Raw genomic sequence first — 15,346 nt, forward strand, 5'->3', positions numbered from 1 at the left:
CGATTTTCGCGGGGAGGGATCGTGGTTGCGCACTGATGAGGAGTCCCATAATAGGACGAAACGGCCATCCTGTGCTTCAAGATTTTCCATGGTGGTCTAGCTTCAATTGATTCATGATTTCAACTATTTTAATTATTTAAGCTGTAAAAACTGAAGTAGTTTGCAATTTCAGCCATTCCAATAGATTTTACCGTTGTAGGGAATCCACTTGCTACTTGAAATCCTTATGTATAAACCGTGAATAGTGTTTCATTTCAACATATATACTGCAGCAGACTTTAGCTTGATGTTACAATGGTGAGATTACGATGATTACGCTTGTGAATATTTCTGTGTCAGTTGAACTACTAGATAACTTAACGAACAAATGAGTGAACATTTTATAGTTTGGTTTAGAAAAGGCTAGAAGAAGACAATATCTAGACTTAATTTGGCGTACCTAATTGTCAGTGTGCATACGTTAAATTCCTATAGTACACTTTCTTCCCTTTCCATTGTGAGGTTCTATCCTATCTCCTACATATTGCAGAAACTATAAGGATTCGAACCTATAATCTTAGTTTATGTATGCAAAGAAAATTCATAACACCCTTATTCCTGTCTTGGTTAGATACGACATATAACATGATTTGATTGATTTCTTCATACCCTGTATCCGTTTGTACTTTATCCGATCTCCATTTAATATGTTTCAATATTTACATTAGTTAAACACTTCTTATTACGTAATCTCATTAAGGTTTACTTGTTATTATTTCAAAGTCCATTTTATCCAACTTTGATCTACTTCATATTTTGAACTATTGATAAGAACTTTTATGATTCTTATCAATACTACTGATATACTTATCTTCATACTATTAATTAGTACTTCTTACCTATAATGTGTAGTTATGTGATCTATTTCATTGTAATCAGTTACGTATAAATGGTATTGGATGGTTCAATATTTTCATTTATATACACATATATAATAACTCCGCCTGTAGCTCCTCTGGAGGCTACTGCCCGTCCCAAGCCCGCGTAAACGAGGAGGGTTGGGCATGGAGTTAGCAACCATATCCTGTAGAAAACCAACTCGCTAAAAAAACGCCAACCTAACACATATATAATAATGTGTATTAAATTAAATCAGAAGGGAGTTTTGTGAAGATTTAATATTTGCATAGTTGAAAGTATGAGTCAATTGAAGCTAGGTCGTGGATGTGCACTGCTGAAGGGTCTCACAATAAAACGAAACGGCAGTCCAGTGCTTCCAGGTGTTCCTTAGTGGTCTAGATTCAATGGACTCATACTTTCAACTATTAAATTAAAACTTGACAATGATCTAACTGAAAACAATGTTGTTCATTTATCAGCAAAGATGGATAGTGGCTAACAGTGGAATCCAGGACGTGCGTTTCATCTTAATGATCTAACTGAAAACAATGTCGTTCATTATAAGCGTATATGGATAGTGGCTGGCATTGGAATCCAGAACGCGCGTTTCGTCCTATGTATTGTTTTAATTTGCACAATTTGATTCTTTAACTCTTTAATATTGAGTGTTACACACTTTACTAACTATATTCGTCATCAGACTTTGCTCTAATATACATGAGTGTTTATATAAAAATGTTAAATCAATCATGGCAATTTGAGTCAGTAATCACAATTAAATAGATAATGTTACCGTACATAATAGGTCAAAGTACAAGTTGATAGTTGGATGACAGGTATACTGACAGTAGGAGTAAGAATATTAACTTACGATAACCAAAAGTCTTATCATTAGTTAAACATTGGAAATAGGCGATAAAACGTGTGTAAATAGACTTATAATAGTCATTATAAAACATTGAAACCATTACGTAATAAGCAAAGATGAACAGTGGCTAGCAGTGGAATCTAGGACGCGCGTTTCGTTCTATCTGAGACTTGTCAGCTGAATGTACCTGAATCTCAGAGTTGATGTTCACTCTGGGACTCAAACCCTGTATTTTTCGCTTCAAACGCCACGGCGTTATCCACTCAGCTACTGAGTCCTGATGGCCATTGATTTTTAAGACTGCAATTGATCAGTCTTTTATTGGCATATGTGCATACTTTGTGTAATAATTTTCTGGTTAGCGTTTTTTTAGCGAGTCGGTTTTCTACAAGATGGGGTCGCTAACCCCACGCCCAACCCTCCTCCTTTACCCGGGCTTAGGACCAGCAATAGCCCCTGGAGGAGCTACAGGCGGAGTACTAAGAAGTATGTAGATAATTAGATAGTGAGGAAAATTACAGACAAATGATAACAATACTAACTATATACACCTGAATGATTTACAAAGTGACTTTTAGAAATCTTTTTTAACGACGCTTGTTTTTGAATATTGTAAGACAATTTCCTTTTATAGAACTATCAACAATAAATAACAGAATGAGGTTTCGTGGAGATTTTAGTAATTTTATATAGTTGAGATTATGAGTTAATTGAAGCTAGACCACCATGGAAAACCTGAAAGCATTGGACGGCCATTTCGTCCTATTGTGGGACTCCTCAGCAGTGAACATCCACCATCCCGCCTCGCAGGATCTCAACTATATAAAATTACTATAATCTCCACGGAACCCCTTTCTCATAATGATCATATGCTCAGTAGTGACTGGCTCCATGAGGTAATTCCTAGGGTTCTAGTGAGAAGTCGTGACCAGTGGAGCTAATCCATGTCATGTAAAGACAGCTATCTACCTCAGTACAATGGTAGTTAATCGCGCAATTTCGTGAATTGGTTGAGGTTAGACAATAACATCGTTGGATGTCGGCTCAGTGGTCTAACGGTTAAGTGTTGTGGCGCGAGAGTGGTGGGTCCTTGGTTCGAATCTCGCGAGTAGGGATCATGTATTCATATTAAGCTTGGTATTAGTCAATCATTATTACTTTCTCATTTAGATGAGTGGATTATGTGGATATTATTAATTGAATTTGTATGTGTTACGTCCTTGAATCTGTCTACCCACTTAGTGCCGAGTATAATGTAGATTAAGACCTTGACACGATAGACTGACTGGCTTAACCTTGAGGCTAATATGCGTGAGTTCGAAATAGGGGTAGAGAGACGAAAACTATTCTGTCCCTGATTGGCTGGCAAGCACGAGAGAGAGAGAGAAGACAAAGACAGCTGGAACACTAATCACTTTATTCCAACCCCGATCTAGCACTCGAATTCCCAATTCGATTAGGATGAAAAGTTACACGAATAAATAGATGACTAAGGTGACCACAACGTACAATAATTAGAAAAATACAGTTATGTCCAAAACTGGGGAATTATAGTAGAAAATAGGGTACAAAAGATTACGTCTAAATGACAATAGCTTTAGAACAGAAAATGCTATGGCAATGAATTATACATCAAACGAAAGCTTATGATCTGTAGAATAGGCTAGGGGCAAAAGTAAATGTTACAGTTTTACAAGCTTTGAATTAAATGAATTAACGTCCCCAAAAATAGCTTCCGTAATTTGTTCAGGCTTCTTGTTTTGCGGTTCACATCATCTTCCCCCTTGACAAAAAAAAGTTATGTTCACTGCCATTGACTGAGTGCATAAAGGAAAAACTGGATTGCGTTGTGGTCGTGACCAATTGGGTTAAAACAGCCCAGTTTGTTTTGGAATACATCTGCATGTTTTTGTCGAAGATGATTTACATGGGATGTGGTCGACATTTTAGAAGAATAAGATGCATGAGATTTTGAGATATTACGACAGCATACTTTGTTTGACGAATTTGATGGGGAAACATTTTGTGAACATGTTACATCGGAGTTATTTGATTCAGCATCATTATGAGAACACATCAAATCGGAGGTATTTGATTTGACATCATTATGAGAACACATTAAATCGGAGGAATTCGATTCAGAAATATTACGAGAACATGTTACATCGGAAGCATTTAGTTCATAAACATCAGGGGAACATAACACAACTGAGGCATTTGATTCAGAAATATCATGAGAATTTTGGATAGAATTAGAGCAAGGATTATGAGAACATACTTCATTTAATAAACTATTTAAGACATCAATCTTCTCAATCCAGTCCAATCCCAATAGATCTAAATCATGCCGATTTGTTAGATAACAAACATCAGTAAATTTATGTCCCTTGAATTGCACGTTGCAGGTGACTTCTCCAGTTAGCTTCACTATGTCGCCTGAAGCATTTCGAGCAACATGCTCTGTTGGTCGGATGCGTGGGCACCCTAGCTTACTCCATGTGTTTTTGGAGATCAGTGTAATGTCGGAAGCAGTGTCCAACTGAAGACGAATAGGTTTTTCATTTACTAATAAGTTCACGTACTTCCGTTTACTTTGAAATCCCACTTTAAAAGTTGCAAATGTGCTTTTGACTTGACTCTGTAGCTGTCGCTTCACATTTATGCCACGATGTTTGGACTGACGTTTATCTGAGGAGCAGTAACCTTCTTTATGACCAATGCGATGACATTGACGGCATTTGTGGCTCTTAAATGGGCATAACTTCACAAAGTGCCATGATCCGCAAAACCAACATGGTGATGGTGGTTTACCAGAAGGTTTCTGTGTGTTCGCCGTCTTTTGTTTGGAAGGTTTGGAAGATCTGCATGCATTAATTGAAGCAAGATTGGAAGTCTTTGCATTTTGCTGTACCATCGTGGTATCATGTTTAAGATTTAACAACCGTTGACACTCGGTTGTGACCATTTGCAGGGTCATGTTAGGCTCCTGCTCAATGCGTGATAGAATTCTGGTACGTATATCCATGTCTTCCGGATTCTTTAATCCACAGATAAAAATCAGACATTTAAATTGATCTGCTGTAATTTCATTTATTCTAAAACGTTCGCATTCTTTATTTACATGTCCAACGTATGTAAGATAATCATCAGATAAGGATTTAGATATTTGAAAACACTGATAACGGATGCTGAATAATGAGGATTGTTCACCAAAAATTTTAGATAAAATCTGAACTGTCTCATTGAATGATAAATCTCGTGGATTTTGTGGCAAAATGAAATTCACATATTTGTTATATTCAAGTGTTCCGAGTCTTCTCAAGAGTAGGCGAACTTTGGCTGCATCATCAAGATTTGAGCATTCAACACGAAATGTGTCTTCAAAGCGACGAAACCAGGAATCGAAAATAATACCAGAATCGGGATCATAATTGAATTCACAAATGGAATTTACGATGCTGTCATATTTATCTGACTGAGAATTTGATGATGAATGAAATGAGAGCTTCTGCATCAATGCATCTAAAAGCTTCATTTGGTTTGCATCATTCTGAGCTTGCTGGATTTGTAGAATAGTTTTAAGGTGCTCCAAAGAAACAGACATTTTGATTTGAACCAATCAATATTTTTTTTTAAAAAAAATCGTCGCCACTTTTGTTACGTCCTTGAATCTGTCTACCCACTTAGTGCCGAGTATAATGTAGATTAAGACCTTGACACGATAGACTGACTGGCTTAACCTTGAGGCTAATATGCGTGAGTTCGAAATAGAGGTAGAGAGACGAAAACTATTCTGTCCCTGATTGGCTGGCAAGCACGAGAGAGAGAGAGAGAAGACAAAGACAGCTGGAACACTAATCACTTTATTCCAACCCCGATCTAGCACTCGAATTCCCAATTCGATTAGGATGAAAAGTTACACGAATAAATAGATGACTAAGGTGACCACAACGTACAATAATTAGAAAAATACAGTTATGTCCAAAACTGGGGAATTATAGTAGAAAATAGGGTACAAAAGATTACGTCTAAATGACAATAGCTTTAGAACAGAAAATGCTATGGCAATGAATTATACATCAAACGAAAGCTTATGATCTGTAGAATAGGCTAGGGGCAAAAGTAAATGTTACAGTTTTACAAGCTTTGAATTAAATGAATTAACGTCCCCAAAAATAGCTTCCGTAATTTGTTCAGGCTTCTTGTTTTGCGGTTCACATCAGTATGTGACTCACATCATGGATTAATCTCAGATAGGGAACACTGAAAATCAAGGAAGATGACATCAACGTACTACTTTTCGATTCTTGTTAGTTAGTCTCATTTGTTCACATTCATTCAGTATTCGAAAGCATTCTTCTTAATATAACTTTTGCTGTATTGTACTATTATTATTTCGACTATACAGTTAAGTATCATGCTTTTGCTCATTACATTATCATCTGTATTAACCTTTCATACTTCCTCAGGAAATGTAGCCCTACAAATCGACTATTGCCGCTGTAATCATGTCGATTACTGGCGGGTGACTGGCTGGATTCTTAGGTTTTGACGACCTAGGTTTCTTCATGGAGATAGCCACTGTAGCGCTCATTACCAATCCTGAAGTCGAATTTGCCACACGGAGACGAGAACCAGGGTAATAGTAGGATAACAATTGCTTACTGAATTCTGACATAAACTTATTTTGATAATACAACATTAGGAATCAAAGATTTAAATATTGTTATCCGTTCATACATTAAAATTTGATGAAACCTACTTAGAAAAAAAATAAAACTGTAACTTACTTTACTGATTGTCAATGGAAGAATTTCTGTAATCATCAATTTTAAAAATGGTTTAACGCCTGAAGGATGCTTAGATTGAATCCACTAAATATCTGCCTAAAAACCATGACATAAACTCAAGTTAGTAACCAATAGTAGATTGAAATTGCGAGCCGGTCCAAGTTAGAGAACCACTGAAAACTTAGAAGCACTGGATAGCTATTTCATCGAATCATGAGACGTCAGCAGTGTGCATCCACGACGCCGTACCCAAAATCTAATCCAAGACCTTGGATCTCGCGAGCGAACGCTCAACTTCTGCACCACTAGGTGGAAGTCTTAACGTGTACAAGTCAACTTCAGTCAAATCAGGATTAAGTGGTCACCTTAAGATAAAACCTTATCCAACAATAATACTTACGTCACCTTAATTATAAAGTATTTCCACTGAAACTAAAAAGTCACGGTTGTAGTAATACTTTTGAATATGGTCGAAAAGTTAAGCATCCGACAGAACATCTGAAGGTTCTGGGCTAGGTCTATGGCAGAGATATAGGAATACACTACTCTACAGTCCCACACAAGGATGAAATAATCATCCAGTACTCCTTGAATCCTAATAGCCACCAACAGGAAAATAGTCAGTGTCAAATTCAAATGATTTACTTAAATCCACTCAATTTGGGGTACATAATTTGCGAAAATGAATTCATAAGAATGTTTTCAAGTCGGGACTACTTAGCGTATTCTCCTCTTTCCGTGGAGATGAATACCTAGTCTATGTGACTTGCATAAATCTTCGGTTTTGTCTATTTTTATGTTTGATCATTCAGTACCATGTTATGAGACACAAATTTATAACCTTCATTCAATTTGTCCATTAAGTTCGCATATTCTTTGTGGTCGAAGTTTAACATCATTGAGTAGTTTTGTATGGATATCATTCAGAAGTTATGTTTATCAGTGATGAGCCAAGAGTTGAACACAATGATTTCATTGCTGTTTGATTACAAACTGCTTCAACCAACCTAATTGTAAAATCGCAAGCTTTATAAGCAAAGATGGATAATGACTAGCAATGAAATCCATGACGCAAGTTTCGTCCTATTCAAGGACTCGTCATCTGGATATAACTGCATCTCAGAGTTAATGTTCACTCTGGGACTCGAACCCAGTATCTTTCGCTTCAAACACCATCGCGTTATTCAGAACACCCGTCTTGGATTTCACTGTTAACCACTATCCATCTTTCCTTATCAAGCTTGTGACTTCAGGCAATATCGAGGCAGTCCTCACAAGATGCACATATACCACTAAAATTACCCCCCAAAAATTTATAATACATGTTGAAACATACCAGGTAGTTATTACAATTGTAAAAATAAAATTCCATATTACGTAATTTCCATGTATTCATCAAATTCATCAATCGTCTATTTGATGTAATGGTAGTTATTATGAAATGTAATACAGTTATATATGTTGTTGCCATGGTGTTTATAACAGTATGATTATCATGAGCATCAATAATAAATCAATCACAAAAATTTGCATAACAACAAGATTTTATATCATAACGAAATCTATCATTTTGATAATAAAATATTGATTTTAGTAAACTATTCAAATATTGTAAACGTTGATCACCATCAAACAAGATGACAATATGTATTTTGATTACCTAAAGTAATAAGATTAATGAATGAATGGAGTTATTTAAGTAGTAAGATTTGAAGAAAACATACAATGTTGTGTATGTATGGCTAACAGTGGAATACAGGACGCGCGTTCTTCGTCCTATTTAGGACTCGTCAGTTGGATGTACCTGCATCTCAGAGTTGATGTTCATTCTAGGACTTGAACTCAGTATCTTTCACATCAAACACCATTGCGTTATCCACTCACCTACTGAATCCTGATAGCCACTTTACTTGTGCAATGGGGGTGAAGTTCGAATTCACTTGGTATTAATGAATGAATGAATGGAGTTATTTAAGTAGTATATTCATACCATCCTGTAATCATACTTACAGTTTATCTATTAAATACTCAAAATGAAAAAAGCAAAAAAAAATTAAATCGAAATCAAATATTTGCTCATATAAAAATAGGAGATTAGAAAAACAAATATTTCGTTTGATGGATTACATAATAAGTTAAGGATGAGGATGGTGGTGAAGAAGGTAGTAACTAATTAGTAAGTTATTAAATATCAAATTGTGCAATAATTTTCAAAGTTGAAATCATGAATCAATTGAAGCTAGACTACCATGGAAAACCTGGAAGAACTGGACTGCCGTTTCGTCTTATTGTGGAACTGCTCAGCAGTGTGGTTAGGTGCTTCAATTAGGAGCTTCAATTGACTCATGATTTCAACTACATACAATTAATGAGATTATTATTAAATATGAATACTGATATATCTGAAGGTTAGTAAAATAATGAGGTTTTCACTTGAGTTTACTTATTAATTTACATTATCAGTATTACTATCGTTGAGGTCTATCGGTTAAGGGCTCTGGCGCGAGACCGTTAGGTCCAGGGTTCGAATCTCGTGGGGCGTGATCGTGGATGCGCACTGCTGAGGAATCCCACAATAGGATGAAACAGCCGTCCAGTACTTCCAGGTTTTCCATGTTAGTCTAGCTTCAATTGACTCATGATTTGAACTTTGAAAAATACTGAAATCTCCACAAAACCTATTCTGATACAATAATTCATAAGCCTAATTTCTGTAAACAAAGTTATGATTGCTAATATTAACATAGTTGATTAGAAAAAGGGGTTCTGTGGTGATTTTAGGTCATTTTATATAGTTGAAATCATGAGCCAATTGAAGCTAGACTTCCATGGAAAGCCTGGAAGCATTGGGCGGCCGTTCGTCCCATTGTGAGACTCCTCAGGAGTGTGGTTATGCACTTGCGCGCGAGACTGACAGGTTCAGCGTTGGAGTCTCGCGAAGCCTGTTCGTGGATGTGCACTGCTGAGGAGTCCCACAATGGGATGAAATGGCTTTTCAGTGCTTCCAGGTGTCCCATGGTGGTCTAGCTTCAATTGACTCATGATGTCAACTATGTACAATTGATGAGCTTCTTATTCAATACGAATACCAATATATCTAAAGGTTAGTAAAATAATGAGGTTTTCTCTTCAGTTTACCTATGAGTTTCCATTATCAGTATAACTCTTTGCCTCCAACTTATTTATGAACTAGACAATTATCTTTTACATGTTTTCTGTAAATTACTTCGTATTACCTGTATGACTAGTAGGTAATTAAGATTTTGTTATATCCTGATAAAGACATAAGTACGGGTAACTCTCAGGACCTATTCATGGACTATTATTCTATATATATTCTTATTGTTTAACTCGTGAGTAATCACATTTTGTATATCTATATTCATCTTATGATAAGCTTCATTTTGATCTATAGATTGGTATTATACGATTTACTGTTCCTAAATTATACCCAGTTTATCGATTACTGTCTCCCACGTTCACAGCCACATTTGGCTTAATCTTGTCTGGTGTATAAACCAAGCATGCTTGAAATAACTGATTCGTATAGCAGAAGCTGTAATTGGTGTTCTGGACTTAATTGGAAGGGCTAGGAGGACAAGGGACCGATAAGGACGCTAGACTGCTCATACTTGTCGTACGTCATTGATTTGTCACAGTATTAAGATTAGACAAGTCTTCGTTCGATTGGTAAATAAATCGGATATAAAATCATAACGAATTGGTGATGACCTTTTATAAAGTGACAACAGATTTACTTTTTAAAACTTTCAGATTATATTCGATCATCTAGCGAATAACGATCTGATATCACACTACTGAAATAATTGGAAGATTCATTTCTGGGTGAAGTAAGCGCTGAAGTTGTCGTATAGGATAACACAGGAAGCTTCTAAATTAGGCTGTGTAACTTAAAGAACTCAACTCCATTGGAAGATTCAATTATCTTTCATAACTTTGTTCCATGACGTAATAATCTCTTATGATCAGGAAAGTATAATTGTTTGTCTTTCAGATAATAAACAGTTTGCACTTCGTTTGTGCATAAATTAATTACAAACATTTTGAACTGAGAGTTCTCAAATAAATGTCTTGTTATCGACGTATCAGTTTGCAATTTGATTAAAGCTAGACCACCTTGAAAATGGGGAAGTACTGGTCGGTCATTTCGTTCCAGCATGGGACTTCTCAGCAGTGTATCGACGATCTCGTACGCATGATTTGAACCAAGGACCTTCAGTCTCACACCAGAACACTTAACCTCTAGATCATTGAGGCGGAATCCAATGGCGTTAATGTTTAACTTCAACCAATTTACAATATTGCACTACTGTCGTAACTACCTCTACAGCAGACATAGTTGAACTCTACTGGTCACGGTTTCTCACTTGAACTGCAGGAAATACCTAACAGAGTTTATCTTTATTTCTTTTTAAATAGATGAGACGATGTTGATTGAATGTTTAATCCGTAAACATGCTAATCGTCATTGTGTCCCAACTCTTTGTGAAACTAATCAGATGAAGGTAACTGCAACCCATTTATGATATTCACAAAGAGACCTGAATTTAATATTTATCAATTCAGACATTAACTAATTATTCATGGAGCTACTTAATAGTTATGAATATCAACAGGTTAACCCAATATATAGCCTCTTCCAGGGAAGTCCTACTCACAGCCTTCTCGCGGTATTACTGTTGTTAACAAAATTGAGAGGACGAAAAGCGAATGTCCGGCGCATTAACCGGGTTGGTGGACACGGCGAGTCCACCTAGGGCAGTTGAAAAACACTCATTCCAAATCAATGGTGCACATAGGCTCCAGAATCCTTGAGAACCGAATCGCGTACGAATCAATCGTTGGTCAACGGCTACCATGGGACTGCATCTCCGCACGATGCTCCATTGCCTTGTGGATCAGACCTTTAAGTCAAAGGCTCGGGGTGTGTCCCCGTAAGAAAGCCACCTGCTTTAGTTTGGGCACCTTGGCAGAATCACAGCCCTCACACAAATCAAATGAGTTTTGTGCGGCACATATGTATCTGGTGCCCGTTTGTACCAATATTTATGTGTTTAAATAAATAATAAATAAATCTTGAAAACTAGATCTAACAGACACAAACAATATTGAAATATCATCATCATCATTGAATAAGTTGATAGAACTCAATAATTTACATTTAAACTTAAATATCTGTGAAATAAAAGTATCAGGAACAGAATAGAGCTTAATAGATATCCTAAGCCGACATCCAACGGTGTTAATATCTACTTTCAACTAATCCATGAAATTCAGCAATATATCAGTGGTCTATAGGTTAAGAGTTCGCGCGCGAGACCTATAAGTCCTGTGTTCGAATCTCGTGTAGCGGGATCGTGGACGCTCACTCTTGAGGAGTCCCACAATAGAACGAAACCGTCATCCAATGCTCCCAGGTTTTCTATGGTGATCTAGTATCCATTAACTTATGATCTGAACTATGAAAAATTACTATAATTTCCACAAAAACCCCTTTCTGACAAAAAAAATGAATTTTCATATTTGAAAGCATGAGTCAATTGAAGCTGGACTATCATAGAAAACCTGCAAGCACTAGATGACCGTTTCGTCTTATTGTGTGACTTCTCAGCAGTGCGCATCCACAACCTCACCTTGCGCGAGAAGCAGTGACCGATGGTCAACTGCGCGGATTGGTTGAAGTTAGATATTAACACGATGGAATGCCGACTCAATGGTATATTGGTTAAGTGCTCTGGCGCGAGACTGGTAGGTCCTGGGTTGGAATCTCACGAGGCGAGTTCGTGGATGGGCACTGCTGAGGAGACCCATATTAGGACGAAACAGTCCTCCAATGCTTCCAGGTTTTCCCTGATGGTCTAGTTTCCATTCACCAGTGATCTCAACTATTAAACCCCTTCCTGATAAAAAAGAATTTTCATAGTTGAAATCATGAGTCAGTTGAACCTAGATCACAATGGAAAACCTAGAAGCACTGGACGCCCGTTTCGTCCTATTATGGGACTCCTCGGTGGCATCCACGATCCTGTACTCGCGAGCGAGATTCGAACCCCTCCCCCAAAAAAAATCAATGATCAATATCATCAATCGAATGATTAAACCCATTCCATATCAAACTAATAATAGAACTTACCATAGTTTTATTGATAATGAATGAATCTATTCCATGATCATTAGTATTATCCTTATTATTAGGTATTAATTATAAAATAGAATATACTCCATGTAATTAATATTATAATAATTAATAATGAAAATAAAATTTTATTATTTAATTGATGTTCATTAAATATATGTATAATTTGATAATTTTTATGATATTGAAAATAATATAAACATAATTTGATCATAATTGAGGAAAAAAAGAAAAAAAAGAAAAAAATTTTTGTAAAAAAAAAGAGAAAAAAAAGAAAGGAAAATTGAATTTAGTTGCTATGCAATTGTTACTAAGCTAATTTTTTACTTTATACACAGATATATGATGAAAACATGTTAACCTATAAGAATAATTGTTCGAATGGGATATGCGATTCATGATTGGTTAACAAGAAAATCTTGTTGTTCATTGAAGGAATCAAACTACATATGAATGGAGTTTGTTATCTTTTTGTTTGTTTTTTTTGTTTATTTACTTCACAGAGAGAAAGATTAATGAATCCTTGATACATTTGAGTCATTAAAGATTCCCATTGTGAAAATTAGAACAACATATGTAAGCGAACAATATTGTTTTCAATTAGATCGTCATCAAGCTTTACTCTAATATACATGGATGTTTATATGAAAATGTTAGACCAATCACAAGGCTATTTGAGTCAATAATAATCACAATGAAATAGAAATACGTTACCAAGCATAATAATAGTTAAAATTACAAGTTGATAGTGGGAAGATAGGTGTACTGATAGTAGTAAGAATAGTAAATTACGATAACAAAAGTCATAGCAATAATTAAACATTGAGAATTAAGAGGTCAAACGTGGGTAAATAGACTTACCATGGTGATCACAAAACATTAAAATCATTACGTAATAAGAAGTATGTAAGTAAATAGATAGTGAAGAATACAAACGGAAAGAGGTAGAAAATTACAAAAAAAAATGATAACCAAAATAAAATTTTTACAAATAATAATGATGTCATTTATTAAGTTATGTCCGGCCATGGAAGGGATAGGGGGGTTACGAATTTCTTCTGTACACATAAATTGGGATGGAATGTACGAATTCCTATGGCTTCTGCTATATGAAGTAGACGGGAGCGAACTCCGTTGGGAAACGATGGAGGTATACGATAGATCACTTGAAATGATTTCAATTTATCGACAATATGACCACTATCAATTAGATGTGCCAAGATAGAACTGCGTATTGTTTTTATTTGGCCCCTTTGAGTCAGTTAGTCAGTCAGTCAGTCAATCAATCAGTTAGTCAGTTAGCTACAACATAGCACAACATAGGCACATATATATATGCATCAGATTTAAGTTGCCACACCTTATTAGCACAATAAGATGAATACTAAATACATAGAAGTAGTAACTTCGATGGTAGTAGTATATATAAAGGGAAGATTGTGTATAAGGATATAATACAGGGAGAAAGAATTAGTTCGTAAGACAAAAAGGTATAATGTGTATACAGCTAAGCCATTGTCACCAAGAGTCTCCAACCATTGGTAACGAAATGCCCTGGTACGGCCGAGAATGGAGAGAGTCCGCTCTCTCTCTCGAAATGCTCTCACATGGCCACGCAAATATATAGCCTCTGCCACACAAGTCCTACTCACTGCCTTCTCGCACCACGGGTGTTGTTTACGAAATTGAGAGGACGAAAAGCCAATGTACGGCGCTTTGACCGGGTTGGTGGACACGGAAAATTCACCTAGGGGAGTTGGAAAACCCTGATTCCAAACCAATAATGCACATGGGCTAACTCCAGTATCCTGATGGAACAAATGGCGTATGAACCAATTGTTGGTCACCGGCTCCCATGGGACTGCATCTCCTTACGACGCTCTACTGTCTTGTGGATCAGACCTTTAGGTCAAAGGCTCGGGGTGTGGCCCCTTAAGAAAACCACGTGCTTCAGTTTGGGCAACCGGGCAGTATCACAGACATCACACAAATCAGATAAGATTTGTGAGGCACATATTTATCTGGTGCTTCTCTATACCAATATTTATGTGTTTAATTAAAAAAAATAAACAAATCAGTAGTCTGCATCTGCTAACATGGCTCAGACTAGAAGTTAGTAACTTCAACAACTGATGCCATGTTTTGGTTTGACTACCTTTGACTTTCTTCCAATCATCCTCAACACTAGTAAGCATTGTGCGTCGTGGTAATCGATGTTTAGGCATACGTAACACGTGGTACAACCATCTCATTTGATGAAGGTTCACAGCCTCATCAACTGATTTACCATCATTCCTTAATACCCTGTGTCTAACCTCACTATTACTTACCTGGTGATCTCAGCAGATGCGAGCTATGTTTCTATGACATCTGCGATCAAATACTAGTAACTTACGAGTATCTTCTTCTCTTAACGGCCATGTCTCACAGCTGTAAAGTAGTACATAGCGAACTGCTGTGCAGTATACTTGTCCCTTATTTGATAGACGGATATCTCATCTTCGCCACAGGTGACGTAAGTTGGCAAAAGCCAAATGAGCTTTCGCAATCTGTTCAGAGATCTCATCAGACAACAACCCATTAGGGCTGATCAGACTTCCAAGATATACATATTCCTTCTAAGGTCTAGTTACAGGAAGTTCCAGTCTCTCA

At 36.5% G+C, this 15,346-nt stretch overlaps 1 protein-coding gene across 1 annotated transcript in view; it reads right to left on the reverse strand.

Moving 5' to 3' along the window:
* The window catches only part of Smp_155540 (glycosyltransferase-related), a gene marked incomplete at both ends in the record, with an annotated part of 16,138 nt that extends 9,565 nt beyond the window's left edge, over window positions 1-6,573 (reverse strand). Inside the window, one exon of the mRNA XM_018798320.1 lies at window positions 6,538-6,573. Within this exon, the coding sequence (XP_018646701.1) occupies window positions 6,538-6,573 (36 nt within the window). The remainder of the gene's footprint in view (window positions 1-6,537) is intronic.
* Window positions 6,574-15,346: the final 8,773 nt, after the last annotated feature.

This window comes from Schistosoma mansoni, assembly GCF_000237925.1.
Source record: "Schistosoma mansoni, WGS project CABG00000000 data, supercontig 0154, strain Puerto Rico, whole genome shotgun sequence".
Lineage (NCBI taxonomy): Eukaryota > Metazoa > Platyhelminthes > Trematoda > Strigeidida > Schistosomatidae > Schistosoma > Schistosoma mansoni.